The 26,221-nt window shown below is 37.4% G+C and overlaps 1 gene segment (V, D, J or C); it reads right to left on the reverse strand.

Moving 5' to 3' along the window:
- Positions 1 to 343: 343 nt before the first annotated feature.
- Positions 344 to 11,063, reverse strand: LOC105722710 (T cell receptor beta variable 25-1-like). The segment is given in 3 exon segments: positions 344 to 931; positions 1,056 to 1,220; positions 10,996 to 11,063. Coding segments are annotated over 2 exon segments (387 nt in total).
- Positions 11,064 to 26,221: the final 15,158 nt, after the last annotated feature.

Consider the following 26,221-nt stretch of genomic DNA (forward strand, 5'->3'; position numbering starts at 1 on the left):
ATTAATCACTCATTCCAAGTGAAAACAAAAATTTATTCCAAGTTCAAAGTCATAGATTGAGGAACTGAAGTCGTCAAGTGCAGGACTGGGGTCAGGAAAGGGCAGGGACTTTGTGAGGCTGTGTATGAAGGAACTAGTTTAACATGAGGAAAGAACCATGAACCAGGGTCACCTCTAAGATGAGGACATCTTGCCTTCAGAAACCTCATTTTAAACTACAGAAACCCCTGCAGATAAAGACAGCCTGCGCAGAAAGTCAGAGGATCCTTTTCCTGTTTCTTAGCTGACAAAGACTTTCTTCAGCCAGTCATAAGGCAACTGTCAAATATTATCACATTTATCTTGAAGGATAAAATTCATGCAAGCTCAATTGAACAGCAGAAACTAAATGCAAGAAAGAAGTCAGCCATGATGATTGTGGGGCTGGATCATTTCTCAGTTTGGTAGAGACTGAGCCAGAGATAGTCTTTAGTCTAGACTGTTACTTCAGGCACACTGGTGGTCCCTTAATGCTGAGGAGTCTGGGAAGATTTGCAGGGGTTTCTGTAGTTTAAGATGAGGTTTCTGAAGGCAAGATGTCCTCATCTTGGAGGTGAGCCTTTCTGTGCAAAATGTAGGTGTCCATGAAGCACTGTGTATTTGCTGCTGGCACAGAGGTACTAAGAGGTAGGTGAGGGGCTGGCAGACTTCAGGATCGGGAGAAAATTCTCCTTCCTTATTCTGGAGACTGCTGACTCAGAGGAAAGATCTCCCTCCTCTGTGGAATTAACTCCATGGGAATAATGGATGAGCTTTAGTTCCATTCCTGGATCTTGTCGATACCAGTACATTCTGTCATGGCCAATGGTTTGAGAACATTCCAGAGTGATCTTCTTTCCTGTCCCTATTACACAGTGTCTTGGGGTCTGGTAGATGTCAACTTCCATGAGGCCTATGGGAAGAGACAAAAATTGGCAACAGAGTTCACGATGAACTTAGATGCTGAGTCAGGCACAAACCCAACAAAGAAGAAGTGTTCTTTCTCGATTTTGGAATGAACTGTGTCTATGACTTACCTGCCCCCAGAAAATAAAAGGCCACATGGCAGAGGAGCCCGACAGTCACGGCACAGTCAGGACGAGAGAGGATGTCTCGAGTAGTGGAGAAGCAGGATGGGCTCTTGATGGTCATTGTGTGGGTATGACACAGCCCCTGCCAGCTTCCTGAGTCCCACAGCCATCCTGTTGAAACAGTTTCATCTATATCATTTTAACCTATCAAATGGCTAATATTTTTGTTCACTTCCCTCATCCAAAGTCAGCTCGGTGCTTTGCTTATCTTAACTCAAGTTTTAATATTCTTACAAAACATTCCACTGCAAGTGTTATTTATAAGCTACGAATATAAAAACTACATAGCTTCGCATGCCTATAATAGCAGGATTTTACCTAATTAAAAAGGTTGGGAAAGGAAGTGGCATTTGAGTTGAGTTCTGAAGGATGAACAGGAGCGAACTTTGCAAACCCGAGAAGAATACGCAGAAGAGGGAACCAGTGAATAGCGTGCCTTGATCAGACAAGGAGCAGGAGAACTTGTGAGCATTAAACGTGGCAACCTATGTGTATAAACGCATGTAAAGGGCTTGGAGAAGTAACTGGAATTCATTCAGTTCTCAGAAAATATGGTGTTATTATTGTGTGATAATAGCTTTCTCAGTCTCATTTTGCACTGACTTGGTGTTCAGGCTTTATCAGCTTGATCATCTTAGCCTTTGCCTGGGTTGATTTTAGTCCATATTCCTTTTAATTGCACTATCAATCATGACAGAACAGAAAATACAATACAATACATGCTTTGATAATATTGCTAAAAATCGTTTGGGTGCTGCGGCAGTAAACAATGTCTAAACCAAGTGTCATTCTCCCCCCTCCCTTTTCCTCATTTGCTCTTCACAGAAAAGCCTTTGGTTTTGCTTGAGACACAAAGATTAATCCCAGAATGTCTCCAGCTTTGTCCACTTCCTTTGCCGTAGTTCATTCAGATCCATAGTCAGTATTCACTGAAATTTTTGTTCACCCCATGCTGACATGGGGTTTGGGTTTTTACAATTATATCTCTACTATTTGAGAACCATGTTTTCAGTCTGTATGTATTTTACATGTAACACATGTAGGCCCCTGTTTATTCTTCCTCTGCCATGTGTCACAAAGAAATATAACAGTTTTGACTCACCAAACCCTGAAACACTCTTGCCCTGTCAGGGGCTCCTTTAAGACAAAAGTAACCATTAAAATCATTAATGAGATTTGGCTTTAGCCTTTACTGTGAAATCTGGTCTTAATAGTAAGTGCTGAGAACAGAAAAAAATAAATGGAATATTACTGCCCCCTGCTGAAAAAAAAAAGTGTTAGAGGGTTGGGGAGATTCTGACAAATGTTAAAGAAACAGGAAAGAGGGAGGGTCCCAGTTGTTCTCAGTGTGAAATGACTTAAGGATGAGTGATGAGTTGATGAAAGTCTTCAACAGTGACTGGATGTAAAATCTATATATACCTCACAGTAGAAGCAACTAAAGGAAGGAAAGAAGAGAAGTGCTCAATCTGGGCTTGAAAGTAGATATGAGAGAGTCTCAGGTCTTAGTCAGATGAAGGGGTATTCAAAGGCAGAGGTATCTTATCTACTCCTTGTTGCCCAGTACAGGAATAACTCATGCATAGCTTGCCTTTTGTGGATGAAAACACTTTTCCCAAAGACTACCTTTCTAGTTTAGATAGGGAAGTCTCTGGAGAAGCTGCTGAGAATTTCTAAGTGTGAATAATTACAGAGACAGAAATTATTGCTTGTAATTCTTGTATATATCTCTATATATCTTTGTTCTAGTAAGACACCCTCTCTCAATGGAGGCTCCTTGATTCTCAGAAACTTGTAGTCCTTCTGGTGTCCATGAAGTTTGCATAGGAAAGAGATGCCAAGAAAGACAAGGGACAAAATGCAGTCTTAATATTCAGCCAGGCAGGAAAGATCTGGAACCAGAATATGGAAATGCTAAATTAAGACTTCATATTATGGCAAAGGACTCATCTGTCTTCAGACAAGCCAGAAGAGAGAAAGGCAGAGGGTCCTGGTTTCCCAAATAATGATAGCCATTTCCTAGCTCAGGGCTCTGGGGCCCCATGGAAGTAGTATTACCTCTCAGGTTTCATTTCCCATGCCAAGAATAGCCTGTAACATCATGGTTTCTGTTTTTACAGACTAGAGTTTGATTCCAGAGAATCACAGGCACTGACTATAGGGCATGTGTGTTGAGCTTTTATGCAATGTCTTATGTCTGAATCCCACACCAAGGGCTTTTTATGAGCTTCAGCACCATGTTCTTAACACAGTGGTTCTTTGGTATTCATGGGGGATTAGTTTAAATCCACTGATGCTTAAATCTCTTATATAAAATGGCATAGTATTTGCATATAACCTGTGCACATCCTCCTGTATATTTTAAATCAACTCTAGATTACTTATAATAGCTAATACAATGTAAATGCCACACAAATAGTTGGTATACTGTACTGTTTTAAATTTTGTATTTTTATTGTTGTGTTGTTATTTTGTAATTTTAAAAGCACATTTTTTTTCATCTGAGGTTGACTAAATCTGCAAACAAGGACCCCCATTGATACAGAGTGCCAACCGCATACTCTACCAGCATTTGGAATTTCCAAAGGCCCTCAAATACAGCATATGTAATTCATCCTCTTTCTTCCTTCTAACTCTGCTTCTTTGCCTCTAATACCAAAACTAAGACTCTGGGCGTAAACTTAACTTATTAAATACTTTAATTAGAATGTATTATAGACTCACCTCAATATATGAGTATATAAATTTGTGTTAACAATTAAAACAGGATAAATCTTTCACACAAATGCATATATACATCTACCTTTACATGTCCTCTTTCTCAAAACTCAGATTCCATTAAAAAAAACAGCTTTGATTTCCCCCTGAACATTCTCCCATGTCTGTTTGGGATTATGTCACTTCACACTAGTTCTCAATTAATCGTGTATTGCCATCAGATATTAAAATTGGATAATAATTATTATATAAGTAATTTTTGTCCAGTAAAACCCCCTCTCTCATTTTCCAGCCTTCTCTTAACCAAACATATTTTCTTTGTTTTAAAGGGACTTGTAGATGAGAGGTGTGAAGGACTTAAGTACACATTTACTGGAAGCCAGAAAATATGTTACTTGGAAGAAAATCCTGAAGAACTACTTAAACACATATTTAAATCTACTTCCCTATGTTCTTCTTTTACTTCTTCTCTTCCTTCCTCTTTCTCTTTCTTCCTTCTTTTGTTCTTTCACTAAGCTAGATATTGTACTCAGTGCTAGGGAAATAAAATTGGAGAGGCACTACTCTTAACTAAAGAATATATAGCCTTGTAGAGCCAGTATAAAAAGAAAACCAGCACAAGACAAGGATACCCTCTTTCACCACTCTATTCAACACAGTATTGGGAGTCCTGGTCAGAGCAATCAGGCAGGAGGATGAAACAGACATCCAAACAGGAAGAGAGGAAGTCAAACTATCCCTATTTGCAGATGACATGATTCTATATCTAGAAAACCCCATAGTCTCTGTCCAAAAAGCTGCTTGATCTGATAAATAGCTTTAGCAGTTTTAGAATACCAAATCAACATTAAAAACCAGTAGCATTCCTATACACTAACAACATACAAGCTGAGAGCCAAATCAGGAATGCAATTCCATTCATAATTGCCACACACAACAAATAAAATTACTAGGAATACAGCTAACCAGAGAAGTGAAAGATCTCTACAACAAGAATGACAAAACACTGCTAAAAGAAATTAGAGATGACACAAACAAATGAAAAACATTCTAGGCACTTGGATAGGAAGAATCAATATCATTAAAATGGCCATACTGCCCAAAGCAGTGTAGATTTCATGGTATTAAGTTGGTAGCAAAAGTAATTTTGGTTTTGGTGAATTTTAAATCATTATAGCTAGGCTCAAGCACATCTTTATTAATCAAAATAGGAACCATCACAATCAACACATTTTTGCCAATGAGATATGTTTATTTATTCCTATAGCATAAAAATCTATGCTTTGGAATTCAATGATTTCTTGTAAAGCATTTTCTGCATCCTGCTAGCTGTGGAAGTATTTTGTGTTTTCCCTGCAAAAAGTTGACAAGATACTTGAAGAAGTGGTAGTTGGTTCGTGAGAGGTCAGGTGAATATGGTGGATGAAGCAAAACAATGTTGCTGTGGACAAAAATTAGGCCCCTTCTGTTGACCAATGCTGGCTGCAGGCATTGCATTTTTGGTGCATCTCATTGACTTGCTGAGGATACTTCTCAGATGTAATGGTTTTGCCAGGATTCAGAAAGCTGTGGTGGATCAGATTGGCAGCAGACCATCAAACGGTGAACGTGACCTTTTTTTTTTTCTGGTGCAAGTTTGGCTTTGGGAAGTGCTTCAGAGCTTCTTGGTCCAGCCACTGAGCTGGTTGTTAGCAGTTGTCATATAAAATCCACTTTTCATTGCACGTCACAATCCGATTATGAAATGGTTCATTGTTGCATAGAATAAGAGATGACACTTCAAAATGATTAAAAAAATTTTCGCTCAGTTCATGAGGCACCCACTTATCAAGCTTTTTCCCCTTTCCAATTTGCTTCAAATGCTGAACAACTGTAGAATGGTCAACACTGAGTTCTTGGACAACTTCTCACATAATTGTAAGAGGATCAGCTTTGATGATTGCTCTTAACTGGTGACTGTCAACTTCTGATGGCCAACCACTATGCTCCTCATCTTCAAGGCTGTTGTCTCCTTTGCAAAACTTCTTGAACCAACACTGCAGTGTATGTTCATTAGAAGTTCCTAGGCCACCAAATGTGTTGCCTATGTAGTGAGTTGTCTCTGCCACTTTATGACACATTTTGAACTTGAATAAGAAAATCACTTGAATTTGCTTTTGTGTAACATGTGCATAGTCTAAAATATATACAAAATAAGTAGCAAGTAATAAGTCATTAGCAAAAAAACATAAAGTTAGAAATGTGCATTAAAATGATGTATAACATAATCACATTTACTTTAGAATGTATTCCAATATAAAAAAATGGCAAATTTCAACAATGCAAAAACCACAAATACATTTGCACCAACCTAATATTCCTATCAAACTACTAATGATGTTCTTCACAGAATTAGAAAAAACAATATTTTTAAATTCATATGGAACCAAAAAAGAGCCTGAATAGCCAAGGCAATCCTAAAAAGAACAAAGCTAAAGGCATCAAGTTACCCAACTTTAACTTATACTACAAGGCTATGGTAACTAAAACAGCATGGTACTGTACAAAAACAGATATAGACCTGTGGAATAGAATAGAGACCCAAGAAATAATGCTACACTTCTACAGTCATCTGATCTTTGACAAAGCTGACAAGAACAAGCAATGGGGAAAGAACTCCTTATTCAACAAATGGTGCTGGGGATAACTGGCTAGCCATATGCAGAAGATTAAAACTGGACCCCTTCCTTATTCCATAAACAAAAATCAACTCAAGATGGATTAAAGACTTAAATATAAACCCAAAGCCATAAAACCCCTGAAAGATAACCTAGGAAATACACCATTCTAGTCATAGGATTTGGCAAAGATTTCATGATGAAGATACCAAAAGCAATTTCAACAAAATCAAAAATTGACAAATGAGACCCAATTAAAGAGCATCTGCACAGCAACAGAAACTATCAACAGAGTAAATAGACAGTCTACAGAATGGGAGAAAATATTTGCAAACTATGCATCCATCAAAGATCTAATATCCAGAATCTATAAGGAACTTAAACTTACAAGCAAAAAACAAATAACCCCATTAAAAAGTGGGCAAAAGACATGAACAGGCACTTTTCAAAAAAAGGTATATATGTGATCAATAAGCATATGAAAAAAGTTCAACATCATTAATCATTAGAGAAATGCAAATCTAAACTACAATGAGATACCATCTCACACCAGTCAGAATGGTTATTATGAAAAAGTCAAAAAATAACAGATGCTGATAAGGCTGCTGAGAAAAAGGATTGCTTGTATGCTGCTGGTGAGAGTGTAAATTAATTCGGCCATCATGGAAAGCAGTGTGGTGATTCCTCAAAGAACTTAAAACAGAACTACCATATGATCCATCAATCCCATCATTGTACATATACTCAAAGGAATAGAAATCATTCTTTTATAAAGATAGATGCACACAGATAATCATTGCAGCACTATTCACAATAGCAAAGACATGGAATCAACCTAAAAGGCCATCAACAGTAAACTGAATAAAGAAAATATAGTACATATACATCATAGAATACTATGCAGCCATAAAAAGAATGAGATCATGTCTTTTGCAGCAACATGGATGGAGTTGGAGGCCATTATCCTAATCAAACTAATGCAGGAACAGAAAACCAAATACCGTGTGTTCTCACTTATAAGTGGGAGCTGTATAATGAGAACACATGGACACAAAGAAGGGAACAATAGACTCTGGGGCCTACTTGAGGGAAGCAGGTGGGAGGAGGGAGAAGATAGAAAAAAATACCTATTGAGTCCTATGTTTATTGCCTGATTGATGAAATAATCTGTATACCAAACCCCCATATCACCCAGTTGACCTTTAAAACAAATCTGTACATGTACCCACAAACCTAAAATAAAAGTTAAAAAAAGAAGTGTAAAAACATAACAACTACGGTAACTTTGAAATGCGTAAACTATCACACACAAGAGAAAAACTGAGTCTTTGTCTATAGAAGTCAGAAAAACTGTTATAGGTAAGCTCATCTCTGATCTGAGAATTAAAGGATATGTGAGAATTAGCCAGGCACTCAAGATTTATTTCAAACAGTAGATGTTAGTGAGGTTCCAGAGGAAAGGGAACACTTACACAGTGTTGGTGTATAAGTTCAGCCACTGAAAGAAAAATAGTTCAGCCACTGTATAAAGCAGTTTGGAGATTTCTCAAAGAACTTAAAATGAAGCTACCATTTGACCCAGCAGTGGTACCCATTAATTATGTACTCATTATGTTCATTGTAGCACTATTCACAATAGCAAGGACATGGAATCAACCTAATTCATAATATAATTATGTACCCATTAATTATGTACCCATTATGTTCATTGTAGCACTATTCACAATAGCAAGGACATGGAATCAACCTAATTCGTAATATAATGATGTACTCATTAATTATATACCCACCATGTTCATTGCAGCACTACTCACAATAGCAAGGACATGAAATCAACCTAAGTGCCTGTCAACAGTAGATTGGATAAAGAAAATGTGGTATATATACACCATGGAGTACCATGCAGCCATAAAAAACAAAATCATTCCCTTTACAGCAACATGGATGAAGCTGGAGGACATTATCCTAAGCAAATTAATGAAGGAACAGAAAACCAAATACTGTATGTTCTTACTTTTAAATGGAAGCTAAACATTGAACACACATGATTGTAAAGATAGAAACCATAGACACTGGGGCTCACTAGATGGGTAAAGGAGGGAGCAGGGCATAGGCTGAACAACCACCTGTTGTATATTATGCTTATGGCCTGAGTGATGGGATCATTGGGACATGAAGTCTCAGCATCACGCAATTTACCCATGTAACCTGCACAACATGTACCCTTTAATATGTAATAAAAGTTGAAATTTAAAAAATTATTTTTGACAAAAAGGGAATAAAGAAGTTCATTTCAGATGAAGGAAAGAGGTTTTGCAAAGGTATACCTGTGCAGTTCAGCCTGGTGTATTCAGGGGATTATAAACAGTTCAGTTGAGCTACAGTCTGAAGTGCTGGAGTGAATTTGGCAGATTTGGCCAGATGTTTAGTTGGAAAACCGTTTCTGAAGGGCTTTGTGTGTTGTGTGAAGAGTGTCGTACATGGTCACGCTGGTGACAATGTGAGAAATAGGATAAGGGAAAGGGAAAAGAAGCTAGTAAGCCATGGAGAGGGCACTGCATTTATTTCTAGGCAATGGATGATGAGGGTCTGCCCTGAGGTAGAAGCAATGACGAGGGAGAGGAGTAGCTGAATCAGATAAATATGTGTATATTAGGAACTGTGATGCTGATGGCTCTCTGTGAATGGCCTTGTTCTAAAGAGACACCCCTTTCCCAACAAATTCATGACTGCTTCTCGGAGCAACCCACATATAGTGACATGGTTACAAGGAAAGTGGGAATAAGACCTGCCACCTCACCTTGGGATGGCGCTAAAGAACCATCCAGTTTCAGAGCTCCCTGTGGGGTGAGTGAAGGACTTTGTTGAGGGTGTAGCACAGCCCAGCTTCTCCCTCTGCCCCATTTCCCTCTGCTCCTGTGCAAGGGCAGTTTCCAGAAACCTTTTCGCACACAAATTTCCATCTCAAAATCTGCTTGTGAAGAACACAAACTATGACAAACTGGGATATAGAAGTAATAGATTTGGAAACTGATTTAATGAGGCATAGCAAAAAGGAGGAACCTAGAATGGTTGTTCCAGTCACTGAGATAGAGACACAGGGTGCTGCCAAAGTGGGCGAGTGTGAGGATGAAGAGACAATAATTCAGGAATAAACTGAGTTTGACTTGCCTGTGGAGCATTCTGCTGAAAGTGTCCAGTAGATAGTTGAATTTTCCAGGAAGGAACTTACAAAAGAAGTTGTCATGATAATGAATGGGAAGGTTGTGGGAAAATATGTATATTGAGGAAAAAGGAGGGCAGAAGGGAAAATCCCAGGAAAATCTATCAGAAATGTCCAGGAGACAATTAACTGGGACAGTTAATAGCTTGCGATGGGAGAATTATTATTGCCGATAAGACTTGATGAGGTGTGCATAGAAAGCAGGAAACGAAACTCTGGAGAAACCTGTTTTTTTAAATGGAAAGCAGATGAGATAGAATCCCTAAGACTGACATTCTTTTCACATGAGAATGTAGAGAAGGAAACAAGTTGGATTTTTTGTTTCTGAACAGTCACCAAGTCCTGTGGATTCTTTTGCTGAAATAATTGAGGTTTCTGGGACCAGAAGGCAATGCACATGAGGAAGACATCAACTTGATTCTCAGGAAGACTTTTACATCAAGCTCTGGCAGTCCTTGATCAATTATTTTTGTGCCTGGGCCTCACTGGCTCCTAAAAGAAGCCCCACTGCGAGGGAACCAGGGGCTTATTCCAGTGCCTGGAAAAAAAAGGGGCATTCCCAAGCTCCTAGCTTTGGCCTCATACTGGGGACAGGGAATTTTGTTTTTTGAAATTCAGTATATACAGACAATAAAGCAAGTCTATCTGCACCTGCAGGTTAAAATGAATCTCAGCAGAGATCAAAGTGTGGGTAGTAGCTGAAAGATTGCTCTTATAAATCACAGCGTCTGGCAGTTGAACTTCAACTTCTGAGTCAGATTTAATGATAATTAAATTTACTTACGGTGAAGTTCTAGAAAACAAGCCAGTTATTTTGTTTTTAATAGAAAGGCAACCAAATATAGAGCTAAGTGGTGGAGCTGAGCTGGGAAGAACTGGGGCAGAGAAAGGTTAGACAGGATAAAGGAGCTGTCAGTGGGAACAGAACAAAGTATGGGATGTTGCAAAGTGGGTGGACGTAATGGCAAAGGGACCATAAAAACTACATTGGATTGAGCTCATAAGAAATGCTCTTGTTGAAAATCATGAGCTTCTGTCAAATGCTCAAGTTCATTCTCCTGAAAGGTCACTGTTAGGCTAGCTCACTAGGAAAAATAAATAGACAGGGTAGATTGATTCAGTGTAGCGTGTGGTTTCATAGTCACTAAAGGTCACATGGCTCGAGAACATTGATCGAAAGTGGTCCTTAGCTCAGACCGAGGCTCACACTGCCTAAGCTCACTGAAAGCTCTGAACACCCCACATCCCACAACCCACATCCAGGTGCCCTTCAGAGCAAACAACTCACCCCTGTGTCTGTCTTTCTGTGTAGAGAGCAGGTGGCCGAGAAGCACTGTGCTAATAACTGGTGGCACAGAAGTAAAGAGCTGTGTGGTTGGGGGTGGCAGACTCTAGGGACAGGGAGAATTTAGGCTGTTCCTGTCGAGAGACACTGTATCCATCAGAGATCTCTCCTTTGTTTATATCTCGGACACCAAGGGAGTAGTAGATCAACCGTAGCCCCAGTCCTGGGTCTTGTCGATACCAGTACATTTGATAATCATCTCTAGTCTGAGAACATTCCAGCATAATCTTCTTTCCTATCTTTGTAATCCTATTCCTTGGGGTCTGGGTAACACCAGCATCCATGGACCCTGTGGAGAAATAAGACAGAAACTGAAGACAGAGCCTGGTAAATGTCCTCTTGCTGCAATCTCTAGGGAGAGGCTTTATCCAGAACCTGGAAAATTTAAGGCAGTGATTTCCCCATCTGCTTTCCAAACTCACCTGTTCCCAGGAGACAAAAGGCCACACAGAAGAAGAGCAGGGAGGGCATGGCAGGGAGAGGCAGGATGGAGGTGTTTCCAGCTCTGGATGTTGATGGAAGCAGGGCAGGAAATAGAAAACTGGGAGGATTCAGGAAGTGATGTCATTGTCCCTCCCAAGGTACTGGCCTTAAAGAAAGATGCAACTTTGTCGTATGTCTTGTATGTTCTCAGCAGATGCTGAAACGCTTCTACTTGCTTCTCTTCTCTTTCTGGTGCTTTACTGACAACCAGCAGAGAGTTGTCTCTCTCCCCTTCTCAGGGCATACCTATTTCAGTTGTTCAAGGAGAGATCATCCTCCTGACAAAACATACTGGAGAAAATTCAAAACCAAATTGAATTTTGAATAAAGGGAATGCAGTCTCATTTGAATGATAGAACATTATAGCTCTTCTCCTTTTTTTCTGCATTTAATCATTTATTCTAACTAAGTTCTTGGTAAACAGTACAATTTGAATACATTCTCTGTAAAGTTTGAGACTTTTTTGTTTCTTTTAAGGAAGACAGAATTCCTAACTTTGTTTCAAATTGCTCCAATTTTTTGGTGACTCCTGCTTTTCTGGTCAATGTGTTCTGTGCACAGAGCTTTATTAAAAATACTAATTTATTATAGAAAGGTGTTAGTATAATATGGGTATGTGTTTCAAAGAAGTACTCAACACCTTCATTCCTATTTTGAATTAGCTGAAAATACAGTGGTTTATTAAATAATTGATTTTATCCTAACGTATATTACTCCTGACTTTAGGAGGAAAGAGTTTAATATTTAATGCAGCAGATTGCATGTATAGAACAGTTATAGTGATAGCGTGAAACCTTGTCTGATGTAATAAACAACTGGCTCTTTGCTGCTTCAGATTTGTGCTTGTCTGGTGAAACAGGAGAGTTCTCTGACCCCCCTCGAAGGACTTGCTACAGGAGTGTAACTCACCTCTTTGATTGCTGCAGCTGCTCAAACCTTTGAGGGGAAAGGGAGCACGCAGACGGACAGGTGCAGGAGCCCAAGTGGGCAGATAGCCCTGCCATCTGTGCACGGCTTGCGTGTTAACTAGCTCAGTGGACCCTCTGCTTTTTGGAAGGGCAGAGGGCCAGTGTGACAGCTTTCTGTATCCTGAGCTCTTGGTCAGCGTCCTGGAAGAATCGGGTCACACACTGGCTTGAAGGATGAGTGTGGGGTTTTACTGAGTGTGGAGCTGGCTCTCAGTGGGATGGATGGGGAGCTGGAAGGGGGGATGGAGTGAGAAGATGATCTTCCCCTTGGAGTCTGGCCATCCAGGGGCCAAACTCTTCTCTTACCACCCCTAGCTGAACTCCTCTCTGGGTTCAGACATTCCTTCACTTCTCTTTCTTTCTGCTATGTCATTCCACCTTCTGTCTGCTTGTCTCCTCGTCTCCTCGCCTGCTCGTCTGCCTCTGAAGCCTGGGGCTCGGGGTTTATATGGGTACAGGAAAGGAAGCATCGCAGGCCAAAAGACAAGTTTTGGGACATGAAAACAGGAATGCCTGTCCCATTTACAGCTGCGGGTCTCCAGGCTTGAGGGTGGGGCCTTTGTCAGGAAGCCGCCCTCTTCTACCCAGTATTTCTGTCTCCTGTCCGTATCACTCGCTCTCCCTCATGCATGGGTACACCATGGCATCCTCCCCTAATCATTACTTCTGCAAGCCACATTGGTAAAGTCTTATTTTTAGACATTTTTACTTTTAATTCTAAAAATTTGAAACATGTACAAAGTAAGCTTAAGAAATTAATGAACCTTTGTGTCCCCACGTGAGGCATCACTGGTAATTACCAACTCCTCATGGCCTCTCCTGTTCATCTACCACCTCCTTCACCGATTCTCCCTCTCCTGTTATTTTGAATAGTTGTTGCTTTATTTAGGAGTACCCAAGCACATTTTACAGCCATTGCCTATACTCCAAATGACACATTCCAGTGTCTTCTCCCTTCTTTTCTTTCTGGTTAGAGTTCTCCATTAGCAATATGAATAAAAATGTGGATTTGTTCCCGTAAATTGCTTATCCAGGAGTCTCATGAATATAAACAAGGTAATGATCATAAGAACTTTTATTTTGGGTTCATCTTCAATGTAAAAAAAAACGACAAACAAACATTGCCCTTATTTGCAATTCTGAAAGTAAACATGCTGTTTGCTGCCCCCTGCTGTGGGCAGTAATTTGAGTGGAATTAATATTTGGGAGCTGAAAATAAACTATTCTTGGTGATCACGTTGGTTGAGAGAGGACTCATATCCAGTGGCTGAAAGGACCATTTTTTTTGGGGGGGGCATTTCTAACAGAAGTTTGTAGAAGTACCCAGCAAGGAAAAGAGAAGCAGAAATCATTGTGGGAGCAGAATATATGCCCGAGGAGGAGTGAGTGAGTGTTATCAGAGGAATGAATGGAGGAGACACACAACTGGGCTGGAATGAAATTGAAAAGGGCATCCCAATTTCTGGACAAATGAGAGGGTTCTTAAAGGCACAGGCCAATAAATATTCTCTACTCCAGGCTGGCTCACATACCTCTCAAATTGTATTTATAATCCACTTTCACTCTGATGTATCCTCTATCACAGGCAGAACACAGACCTCTCGGTCTTACCCACATACCACGTCCAGCTGTGTGCTGTGCGTGTGTACATGATTCTAAGGATTGTTGCACCCCTCATTCCATGTGTTAGTTATTGATCTGTATACCACACATCCTCTGGGACAAAGGCTGTCAAAGGAGAAATAATTTTATTTCTTTACTATTGCTTAAAGATGTTGGTGTCCTAAGAGAATTTTTGCCTACTCTGAATTCACAAAGATGTTTTTCTATATTTTCTTCTAGAATATTTGTAGTTTCAGCTTTTATAATTATATCTATGAGACATCTCCATTTAATTTTCATTTATGGTGGTAGGTGACAGTAAAGGTTCATTTTTTCTTCCATAGATTATCCAGTTTTTCCAATACACTTGTTGAGAATTACCATCTCAATGCATTGAAACTTCCAATCCATAAACATGATATATCTCTCCATTTAAAAATGTTTTCTTTAGTTTCCCTTCATGAAGTTTTGTAGTTTTTAATTGAAAATCCATTGCTACATTTGTTCTTGTGTAATTTATTATTGGTACTACTGTAAATAGTATAATTTTCTAAAGTTTGTGTTTCAATTGTTTGCAACTAGTAAAAAAATTTTGATTTTTAAAATACTGATGTATCCTGTGATATTGGTAAATTCACTAATTATTTCTAGTTGTTGTTCCTTGATTTCTTATGATTTTTTTATGTAAACAGTCATGTAATCTGCAAATAATTGTAGTTTGACTTTTTCCTTTTCAATATTTAAAACTTTTATTTTTGTTGCCTTATCACGCTGGTTAAGATCTCCAATATAATGTTGAATAAAAAGAGTGAGAAGCTCCACACAATGATCTCTTAAGCTCAAGAACTCAAGTCCTGCCTGGGCAATATAGTGAGACCACATCTATAATTAAAATAAAGTTGAAAGTAATGAGAAAACTTAATGGCTTGTGTCTTATTATAGGAGGAAAGTGCCTAACACACTATTAAATCTGATGTTATTTGTAAATTTTTCATTTACAACTTTAATCAGATTGAGATAATTGTCTTACCAGTTTACTGACAGTGTTTCTTTTGAGTAAGTATGGATTTTGTCAAAGGTTTCTATGCATCAATTGAGATGGTCAAATGATTATTATTCATTATTCTGCTGATATGGTGAAGTATATTGACTTTAGAAGGCTAAACCACTGTTTCTCCTGCAATAAACTCACTTGGTCATGTTGTAGAATCATTCACATATGCACATATGCATATGCACGTAAATATATACATATATTCATACATACTTGGATTGATTTTTTTATTTTGATTTAAAAGTATATTTTCTATTTTTGAAGTAAATTAGTTTTTTGAAGCTTTTGCTAATCTAAATGCAAGTGAATTATCTAGCCCCACCCCCAACTCTATTTTTTTTTTAGTTCTGGGGTACATGTGCAGGATGTGCAGGTTTGTTACATATGTAAATGTGTACCATGGTGGTTTGCTGCACCTATCAACCCATCACCTAGGTATTAAGTCCAGCATGCATTAGCTTTTTTCCCTAATGTGCTCTCTCCCGCCTTCACCCCTCAACAAGTCCCAGTGTGTGTTGTTCCCCTCCCTGTGTCCATATGTTCTCATGATTCAGCTCCCACGTATAAGTGAGAACATGCAGGATTTGGTTCTCTGTTCCTGGGTTAGTTTGCTGAGGATAACGGCTTCCAGCTTCTTCTGTCTCCCTGCAAAGGACATGATCTCATTCCTTTTTATGGCTGCATAGTATTTCATGGTGTATATGTACTACATTTTCTTTATTCAGTCTATCATTGATGGATATTTGGGTTGGTTCCATGTCTTTACTATTATGAATAGTGCTGCAATGAACATATACATGCATGTATCTTTGTAATAGAATGATTTAGATTCCTTTCGGCGTATATCCATTAATGGGATTGCTGGGTCAAATAGTATTTCTGGTTCTAGGTCTTTGAGGAAGCACTACACTGTCTTCCACAATGGTTGGACTAATTTAGGTTCTAACCAACAGTGTAAAAGCATTCCTATTTCTCCACAACCTTGCCAACATTCATTGTTTTGTGACTTTTTCATAATGACTGTTCTGACTGGTATGAGATGATATCTCATTGTGGTTTTGATTTGCATTTCTCTAATGATCACTGATGTTGGGTTTTTCTTTTGGTATGTTTGTTGGCTGCATGAATGTCTTCTTTTGAGAAGTGTCTGTTCATGTCCTTTGCCCATGTTTTAATCAGGTTGTTTGTTTTTTTCTTGTAAATTTGTTTGAATTTCTTGTGGATTCTGGATATTAGACCTTTGTTGGATGGATAGACAGCAAAATTTTCTCCCACTCTGTAGGTTTCCTGTTCACTAGGATGATAATTTATTTTGCTGTGCAGAAGCTCTTTAGTTTAATTAGATCCCATTTATCAATTTTTGCTTTTGTTGTAATTGCTTTTAATGATTTCATCATGAATCTATGCCTATGCCTATATCCTGAAAGGTATTGCCTAGATTTTATCCTAGGGTTTTTATAGTTTTGGGTTTTACATATAAGTCTTTAATCCATCTTGATTTAGTTTTCCTATAAAGTGTGAGGAAGGGGTCCAGTTTCAATTTTCTGCAAATGGATAGCCAGTTCTCCCAGCACCACTTATTAAATAGGGAATCCTTCCCCATTGCTTATTTTTTCAGGTTTGTCAAAGATCAGATGGTTGTAGATGTATGAACTATTTGAGTTCTCTACTCTGTTCCATTGGTCTATATGTCTGTTTTTGTACCAGTACTATGCTGTTCTGGCTATTGTAGCCTTATAGTATAGTTTGAAAGTTTGGTAGCTTGATACCTCCAGCTTTGTTCTTTTTGCTTATGATTGTCTTGGCTATTTGGTCTCTTTTTTGGTTCCATATGAATTTTAAAATAGTTTTTCCTAATTCTGTGAAGAATGTCAATAGTAGTTTAATGGGAATAGCATTGATTCTGTAAATTACTATGTGCAGTATGGCCATTTTCACAATATTGATTGTTCCTATACATGAGGATGAAATATTTTTCCATTTGTTTGTGTCCTCTCTGGTTTCCTTGAACAGTGGTTTGTAGTTATCCTTGAAGAGGTCTTTCACTTCCCTTGTTAGCTGTATTCCTAGGTATTTTATTTGCTTTGTAGCAATTGTGAATGGGAGTTCATTCATGATTTTGCTCTCTGCTTGCTTTTTGTTGGTGTATAGAAATACTTGTGACTTCTGCACATTGATTTTGTATCCTGAGACTTGGCTGAAGTTGCTTATTAGCTTAAGAAGCTTTTGGGCTGGGACAACGGGGTTTTCTAGATATAGAATCATGTCATCTGCAAACAAAGACAATTTGACTTCCTCTCTTCCTATTTGAATACACTTTATTTCTTCCTCTTGCCTGATTGGTCTAGCCAGAACTTCCAATGCTATGTTGAATAGGAGTGGTAAGAGAAAGCATCCTTGTCTTGTGCTCATTTTCAAGGGGAATGCTTCCAGCTTTTGCCCATTCAGTATGATATTGGCTCTGGGTTTGTCATAAATAGCTCTTATTATTTTGAGCTATGTTCCTCAACACCTAGTTTTTTGAGAGATTTTAACATGATGTTGAATTTTATTGAAGGCCTTTTCTGCATCTATTGAGATAATCATGGGCTTTTTGTCTTTACAACTATTTATGTGTTGAATTATGCTTATTGATTTGCGTATGTTGAACCAGCCTTGCATCTTGATTGAAGTGAAGCCAACTTGATTGTAGTGGATAAGCTTTTTGATGTGCTGCTGGATTCAGTTTGCCAGTATTTTACTGAGACATATTTGGATTTAATCTGTTAATATATTGTGAAAAGTTTTCTTTCATTTGTGGTCATAAAAGTTACTGTTCTGTAATGCGTTTGACAGATTTTGGCATTAGGGTTTTGCTGAGATTATAAAAGTGTTGTGAAGTGTTTCTTCCTCTTCTATTTTCTGAAAAAGCTTATATAAAATGGATAGTCTTTTTTCCTTAAATTTTTTAATAGAATTCATCAAGAAAGAAATATGGGTCTGGAGTTTCCCTTGAGAGATGGTTTTTGATAAAAAATTAACTTCCTTCATATGAAGTTCTTTATATTTCTTATTTCATTTTTAATCATTTTGGTAGTGTTATTCAAATAATTTCATTTCATCTAAGTTGAAGAATATATTGCATATACTTATAATATTCTATCACTATTTTAGTGTCTTTTGTATCTATAGACATATACTTTCCTCATCATTGATATGGTAATTTGTATCTTTCCCCTTTTTGTCTCGATTGCTGTGGGTTAATCAATTTCATCAATTGATTAAATCATGGCCATATTTTCCTCCAAATTCTTGAACATATTTATAGTAATAGATGCTTAAATATTCTCATCTGAAATTTCCAATATCTGTGTTATTTCAGGGTTGCTTTTTATTGTTTATTTTTTCCCCATGTGACATTTCCTAGTTTTTCCCATGCCTAATTTTTTTTCATTTCAAGATTGAAATTGTGGATGCTACATTTTTGACACTCTAGAGATACATATCTCGCTGAGATATTTTTCTTCAAAAGGCAGTGATTGGCAGATCAGCAAGATCCTTTTGAGACTTGCTGAGCTTTGTTAGGGCAGTTCTGGAGTGGTTTACTCTAGGACTTTGGTAGTCATTCTCTTGAGACATGACCCTTCTGTGGTGCCAGCTGCATTCCCAGGGGTTTCAGCAAGTCCTCTCTGCTCTGCCCAGTCAGGATTCATGTCTCCCCTACCAGTGTGACTGTCAGAATCTCCATTCCTCTCACAGCTACCCAGCAACTGCCCTCTGCCAGGTCATATGGAGGCTTTTCCTATGCATTTGCTGCTTAGTTTTTGACCAAAGACTTAAGGGGTCCTCATATAATATTTAGAGGTCTTATTCTACATAGCTTCCTTCTCTGCAGTAGCTTATCCCTACCACCAGCAGCCATGTTTACAGCTCTGAACTCAATTTCTCCCTCCCTATTCTGAAAAGACCACTGCCCTTTGCTTAGGCTTCATATCCTTGTGCTGCAGCCCAGAAATCATACCAAGGCAGAGTCTTAGGACAATAGTGAAATTCCCCATCTAGGTTTCCTCTTTCCCAGTGATGGCAACCCTATATTGCCTGTTGTCTGATGCCTCAAAATAGTTGTCTTATAATTTTTATTAAGTTTTATAGTGACAAGGCAATAGGACAACTACAGTAACAACTATCTATTTTTATTTAAAGCCAAATTCTCAAAAATAAGCATTTTAAAGTTTTTGTTCCATATTGTCAAACAACACTATTATAAGTAGTTTAAAAGAGTAACACTTTGACTAGACTCTTAATCAAATTAGGCAACAAAATTCATTTGTAAGTGTTCTCAAACACATTTTTCACTAATACTTCATTCCATATTCGTATGAATTTTCTGTATTTATATTTTATCATTCATTATTAAATTGTTTGTTTGATTTTTTTTAGATTGTTACCTTTATGGTAAACCCTGATGGTTTTCAGGATATCATTTAAAATTTGTTTTCCTAAATTAATTTTTTCCCAAAATTCTTCAGGAATTTGTTTTAATGTACCCAATGATACATCACTCCCAAAAAGAATATAAATGTTCTAATATTTTTCATGAAAGTAATCTATATTTTGTCATCCTTGTGCACATTATTTGAAACACATTTTTTATGGTTCTTTTCACTCTTCTCGCTTTTCCCAGAGACCAAAATTCCATGTAGTGTAGCTGAAAGTTTCTCAATGCTTTTATGTATCAGTGAATGGGAGTAGCTCTGCAAGCATCTGTGGAGTCAAAATGAATCAGCTGTCATATCAAGAGCTTAAGGACACTGGTGTTTGCAGTAGGGAACTTGGCCCTGAAGGAGATAATATGTGGGCAAGTATTAAGTCTTCAGAAAAGATGTGTGAAGTTTTTCTGTCCTTGGCTATAACCAGGCAGCATAATCCACTTAGAAAAGAGCAATAAAAAGTAATTTGAATCACGTTTACCCCAGATAGTAAAAAAGCACAGCTAAATGGAGTGAAGCATTTTTTCAGCAGTTCTGGATGAAAAGGGTTGTCGATGGGTGATAGAGTTTAGGGACAGCCATGGCAGGTAATTTTTCTATGCTGTTTAAAGACATGAGTAATAACGGAGGAGACAGCATGTTGGGCACTCAGGAGAGTGAAAGTGAAAGACAGAGGTCTCATTCACATAATGGAGATAATACCATCCACCTGCTAAGGTAAGAGACCACCTGCTTCCTCCCACATCGACTGATTCTTTGAAGTCTGGGACAGGGGTGGTACCATTTTGGGTGGTGGTATTTCCAGTGCCTAAAATTTTAAAAAGGAGACTAATATGTTGTATATCTTAGGACCTCCTACAAATTGTCGAGGAAAATACAGAACTCTCAATAGAGAATTTGCCAGAGGATATGGGTAGGCCATTTTGAGAACAGAAATCCAGGACCACTATCATGTGAAGATGTGCTCAAACTCATTAGCAATTAGGAAAATACAAGGGAAGGAAAAGGAGGAAGAGAAGATTATTTAGCTTTCTAGATTGTTGCCAAATTATTGGTTGTATTTACTTAAAAAAAATTGTCACCTGTATCTTTATGGTTAACACTGGCTGTATGTGGGGGGAAGAGGTTGGAATCTCTTTACATTGCTAGACTGAGAACAATCTAGATTACTGGATAATCATTAAAGGAAATAATAGGATGTAGGAGGTAACCTTATTCACTTTTATGTGGGGTTGCAGATTTATACAGTGATTCTGAAGAACCCTGTGATAGTATTTAGATACATAAAATATGCATACTATTCCGTATCTCGGCAATCATGACTCACTCTGGGTATATAATCCTAGAAAGCAATTATACAAGTCTATGAAGGTGTTTGTACAAGAATTTTCAAATTTTTCATTTGACCAAATATCCTGGACTCTGTGTGACTTTGGCATGAAAAGAGCCTGTAAGAGAAAGAAACAGAAACTGTAGACAGAGTCTAGGAAAGACCTTAAATAAATAAATAAATAAATAAATAAATAAATAAATAAATAAATAAAGCAAGCTTGGATCTGGGGGTTGGCAAGCCCAGGACAAAGATTTTTCTGGCAGGAAATGGGAGAAAAACTACGTATGTATTTCTGAAGAATGAGTATAGTACTATCTATCATATAGAAGCAACAGACAGAATGTACATACAGAAAAACAGCATTTCACTTGCTTGAGCTGAGTGGAAAAGTGACATTTATGTGATTTTTAAATACATACATACACACCTACCGTTGAGTGCTCTATGAGAAGGTTCATGGCTGAATTATGACCCATCTGTTTTTTTCTCCTGGTATTTTGAACTCAGGCTTAGAAAGAGCCAGGATGGTGTTTGTTAGTGTAGGGAAATTATGGCAACTGAATTTATAACCTTTAGTGACCATCTCATTCTCACCACAAAGAGATGGTGTGCAGGGAGAGAAAAGCATGTAGCAGCCAAAACTGAAGAAAAATCAGAGCTGGAGAGATAGCCATTCTAGAACCCCACCCTACTGGTACCTTTTCAGAATTGTCTGCCCATCACTTCTTGACTTCTGCTAAACACCCTTGATCCTTTTGTTGAATTCCACTGTGGCTTAAGCTGGCTCCAGTTATTTTCTGTTACTCCGTTGCAACCTAATACATCACCTGCTTCCTGAGCTGGGTCTATGACAAGTTTGCGTGCTGAGAGGAACTGACATTTCAGCGCTGTGGATTGACTGCTGGCACAGAGATACAGGGCCCTGTCTCCCGGGTCTGAGGACAGGATTGCCAGGCTGCAGGGTGAGTTCCTGGGGCATTGAGATAAGAATCGCTTCTTGTACATCTCTGTTTCTTCAAGAATTTGTTCATTCTGAAAGGAAATCAAAAACATCAACTCTTTATTCTGGTTCTGTTGATACCAATAAACAAAAGTATGTCCTTTTTCGGGAGTACAATCCATCTCTGTTTTCTGTCCTTTTCTTTTGACCAAATATCCTGGAGTCTGTATGACTTTGGCATGAAAAGAGCCTGTAAGAGAAAGAAACAGAAGCTGTAGACAGAGTCCAGGAAAGAGCTTAACAAAACAAAAACAAAAACCAACCAACCAATAAACAAACAAAGCTTGGATATGGGGGTTGGCAAGCCCAAGCCCAGGACAAGAATTTTTCTTTGGTGCTCAGAGCTGACCTGCTGCCAGGAGACACAGGGCTGCACAGCCGAGGAGCCTGGTGCCCATCATCGCATTGACGTCGCAAAGGGATGAGGCTTTTTCATTCCCCCTCTGCATCTTCTTGTGACGTGATCCCTCCACAGACTCATAATCATCATGCTACTGCTTCTTGTTCCTGAACAAAAACACTTCACGGTATCGGGAAAAAAGCTTTTATCCTAACTCAATAAATATAACTAAGTTATTCTGTATTCATTTAAAAGATTTTATATCTATTTTTGCTAATATAACTTATGCACTGATGTTTTAGAAAGTTAGAAAATGAAATCGCAAAATAAAAATATGACACACTGCCAGAAAGTGATTATCACTGTTAACATCTTAATGACAGTCTTTTTAGATCCTTCTCTCCCCCATATATAAATGTGTAGATATATAGAAACATTTTTTATTATAAAAATATTCCTGAAATTCTGTTTGATTAGGATTTTTTTCAGTTAATGATCATCATCAGTTCTCATCAATGCATTTTCATCTTATCTACTATTTGGCTTTTATGCAAAGCCAAAATATAAAATTAAAATTGTTTCTAAAGGGTCCCTTGCCATTAATTTGAACATCAGTTACTAACTCAAGACTGGACATTCCTTCTGACCATTAATTATCTAATTATCTTTTAGTATAATACAGATCTCTGTAGTAATTGCTATTTTTATGATTCTGAAACTAGCCACTGCTTTGAAAAATACTTCACCTGCTAACACGTTCTGGCGTCTATTAGCTTGTTCATTTACTAGTGTTTCTTTTAGATGACATCCCTTTATGCTTTTTCTCTCTGTAACTATTTATTTTAAATAGTGCATTTTTGGTGATTTTTTTTCCTCCATCTCATCCTCATTTCACGTCAGTCATGTTAACAACTTAATGTACATCTTGCCATAGACTTTTCCTTGCTTATTTACTTATTCAGTGAGGTTGTTTTCTCCATATTACAAAACTGACTTTGAATATATAGATAGAATAACTTGATAACATACTAACAAAAAGATCACTTAGAAAAAACGATGTAGGAAACAAAATATTACCAGAATATTTGAAAGCTCTTATTTCTTTTCCCAGATCACATGCTCCTGTTCTCTAACTCTATTGAGGTATTTGTCTTTATATTTATTTGCTTCTCTTTTATACTTTAACACATAGGTACATAAGGAAACAAAATAGTCTTTAGTTTTACATGCTTTCAAACTACACAAACAAGACAACACTGTTCCTTTCTTCTGCAATGTAAGTTTTCATTCAAAGTTTTACAATTCAGTCATGTTTGTGTGTTTAGTTTTAGTTCATGAATTTTTACCGCTCTCTAAATTCTTTATAATAATATACCATAATTTATTTATTCTTCTGTTGTTACATTTGGATATTTTATACATTGTTATTATTTCAGATGTATTACAGAAAATATTCTTGTCCTGATTGTCATAGAAGAGTTTCTCTAGAAAAGGCTTTCTCAAGGGTGAAATTGATGGATAGTGGGTACACACATCTTGAACTTTACTAGATAATACCAAATTGTTTTCCAATGTGGAGCTACCAATATACACTCTAGCCAGTGATTCAGAAAGTTCTTGTTGACACTTTGCCTTGCCAAAAGTTAGTAGACTACTATTTTTGTCATTGTAGCCATTCTTGTGGGTATATATTTCATTGGACTCAATTTCTATTTCTCTGATTATGAAATTTGGCAACATTTACATGATTAGTGACCACTGAGATTTTGCTAGGTGCTTATGGCTTTCACTCACTTTTTCTATTGACAGTTACCTTTTTCTCATTGAGCTGTAGAAAAATTAGTTTGTAGGTTTAAAAAATATATATACTAGCTTTTCTGAATATACAAATATAGATAGGGATATGAACTTGGTATAAATGTAATGTATATAATATAGATACAGATATTTAATGATATGTCACTATATAGTCAATCTTGTCACTCTTACATAATTAACTTTGATAAATTCAATATCTTAATTTTTATGTAGCCATCTTTATCAATCTGTTCCCTACTGATTGAGGAAATATGAAATCTTTCTCTGCTTTAAGACTAGGAAGATGTGCTCTAATATTACATAGTATTCTAGAAGCCTTGTGATTTTATTACAATTATGCTTTTAATATAGCTGGGATTGATTTTGGCTATGTATTGAGATTTGTTCAATTGCATTTATTTTTCTTTATATAGATACCCAGTTTTCCCATCACCATTTGTTGAAAAATACATTCTTTGACTACTGCAGTACCATCGCTGTGTTTATGCACATGTATGTTTTTCCTTGGATCTATTTATATATCAATGCCCTGTATTACACCACTTTTATTATTGTGGTTTTATAATAATTCTTCATGTTTGTTAGATTCAGTCCTCTCACTTGGAGCTTTTGCTTGAGTGCCTTAGCTATTCTTTTATCCTTTGCAGCTTCATGTGAATTTTAGATTTTGTTTATCAAGTTCTGTCGAAAACCTATTGCGATTTTTTATTGGATTACATTAAATGTATAAGTTAATTTGGGAAAACTATTTAAAACATTGACTCTATCCAACCTCTAAAGATAGGAAATACTTTCACGTATTTAAGCCTTCGTTAATAGTTATCAAGAAGGCTTTATATTTATTTTTCATGGAAGACTTTCACTCCTTTTTGCTCAATTTATGTCTAAGTCATGTCTCTTTGGCATTTTTGTTTATTTTCTAAATCTGTTGCTGGTACATGGGTGTACAAGTCTGAAATATCAGAGTTATGTATATCTCAGTCCCATGGAGTATACCTGGTTGGGAAAGATGTGTGTATAAACCCCTTTCCCTCCCACACCTTTCACCTTCTCCATAACCTCAAGTTCTACTTCTGGCACCAGCCATTGGTAGGCAGACTCATGCAACTTCACTCAGGGAGGCTTTTCTTTTCCTGCTTTGGTGATTTCATGGAATAATCTTACCTAGCTCTCATGTCTTTCTAAAAGGAATTTCAATGGAAAAGGTTCCTTCCGTTCCATTCAGTAAATTAACATGTAACATTTTACCGACTATTCCATTACCCAAGAAGTGTGTGTGGCTTCTTCTGGCTGGTTTACCTTTCTTTCTTTCCCTCATTTTCTTAGTTTTTTAATTGTTGTTTCTTTCTAGTGGTCTTTATAAGAGTGTAGAAGCATTCCTTCTTTGATAATGTTAAATTTGTAAGTTACAGGTGACATGTGAATGCTTTTTAAAGATTTTTTCAAAGTTTTGAAAAGCTGTTAGCCAGGATCATGGTGTAATAAGACAAAACGTTTTTCCTTTAAAAAAATTTAAGTGCATGTTTAGAGTTAAGAAGCCGTTGTACATTTATGATTTGATAAAATAATTCAAAAGCAAAAAGGAAGTATCAAACACTAGACAAAACAAAACTCTCACTCTCTCTCTCTTTTGTTTTTACATCCCATGTTCTAAAAACTCCCCTCTCTCAACCTTCTTTAATCTCCAAAAGGAACCAGAATATCACAGTCTTAATTTCCATGCATTTTATCTCTGTGATCTAAATCTATATTTTGGGTGGAATTTTATGTCCCCATAGTTCGATTATTTACATGCTGAAATCTGCAGAATCTCAATGTCTAGTCCAGCTTTACGGCACCTCCATTTCACATCTTGTCTATTCAATTGCCTACTTCTAGTTTTTATCTGTTTGTTCCATGGACTTTCTGCTATCCCAAATGGGAATTGCTACTTTCTGCTATCTCAAATTACTTTCTGCTATCCCAAATGGGAATTGCTACTGCTAACATTATTCCATATTGTTTGAAGTTGTGCCCTTTGTAAAGGATCAAAGTTATGTGATGAAAATTGAAAAACTGTATCAATCGCTTGTCTGCTGATGACAGTCAAGCTTCAGCTCTCT

Source organism: Aotus nancymaae, unplaced genomic scaffold (assembly GCF_030222135.1).
Source record: "Aotus nancymaae isolate 86718 unplaced genomic scaffold, 86718_ANA_hifiasm-v0.15.2.pri h1tg000002l, whole genome shotgun sequence".
In the NCBI taxonomy this organism is placed as follows: Eukaryota; Metazoa; Chordata; class Mammalia; order Primates; family Aotidae; genus Aotus; species Aotus nancymaae.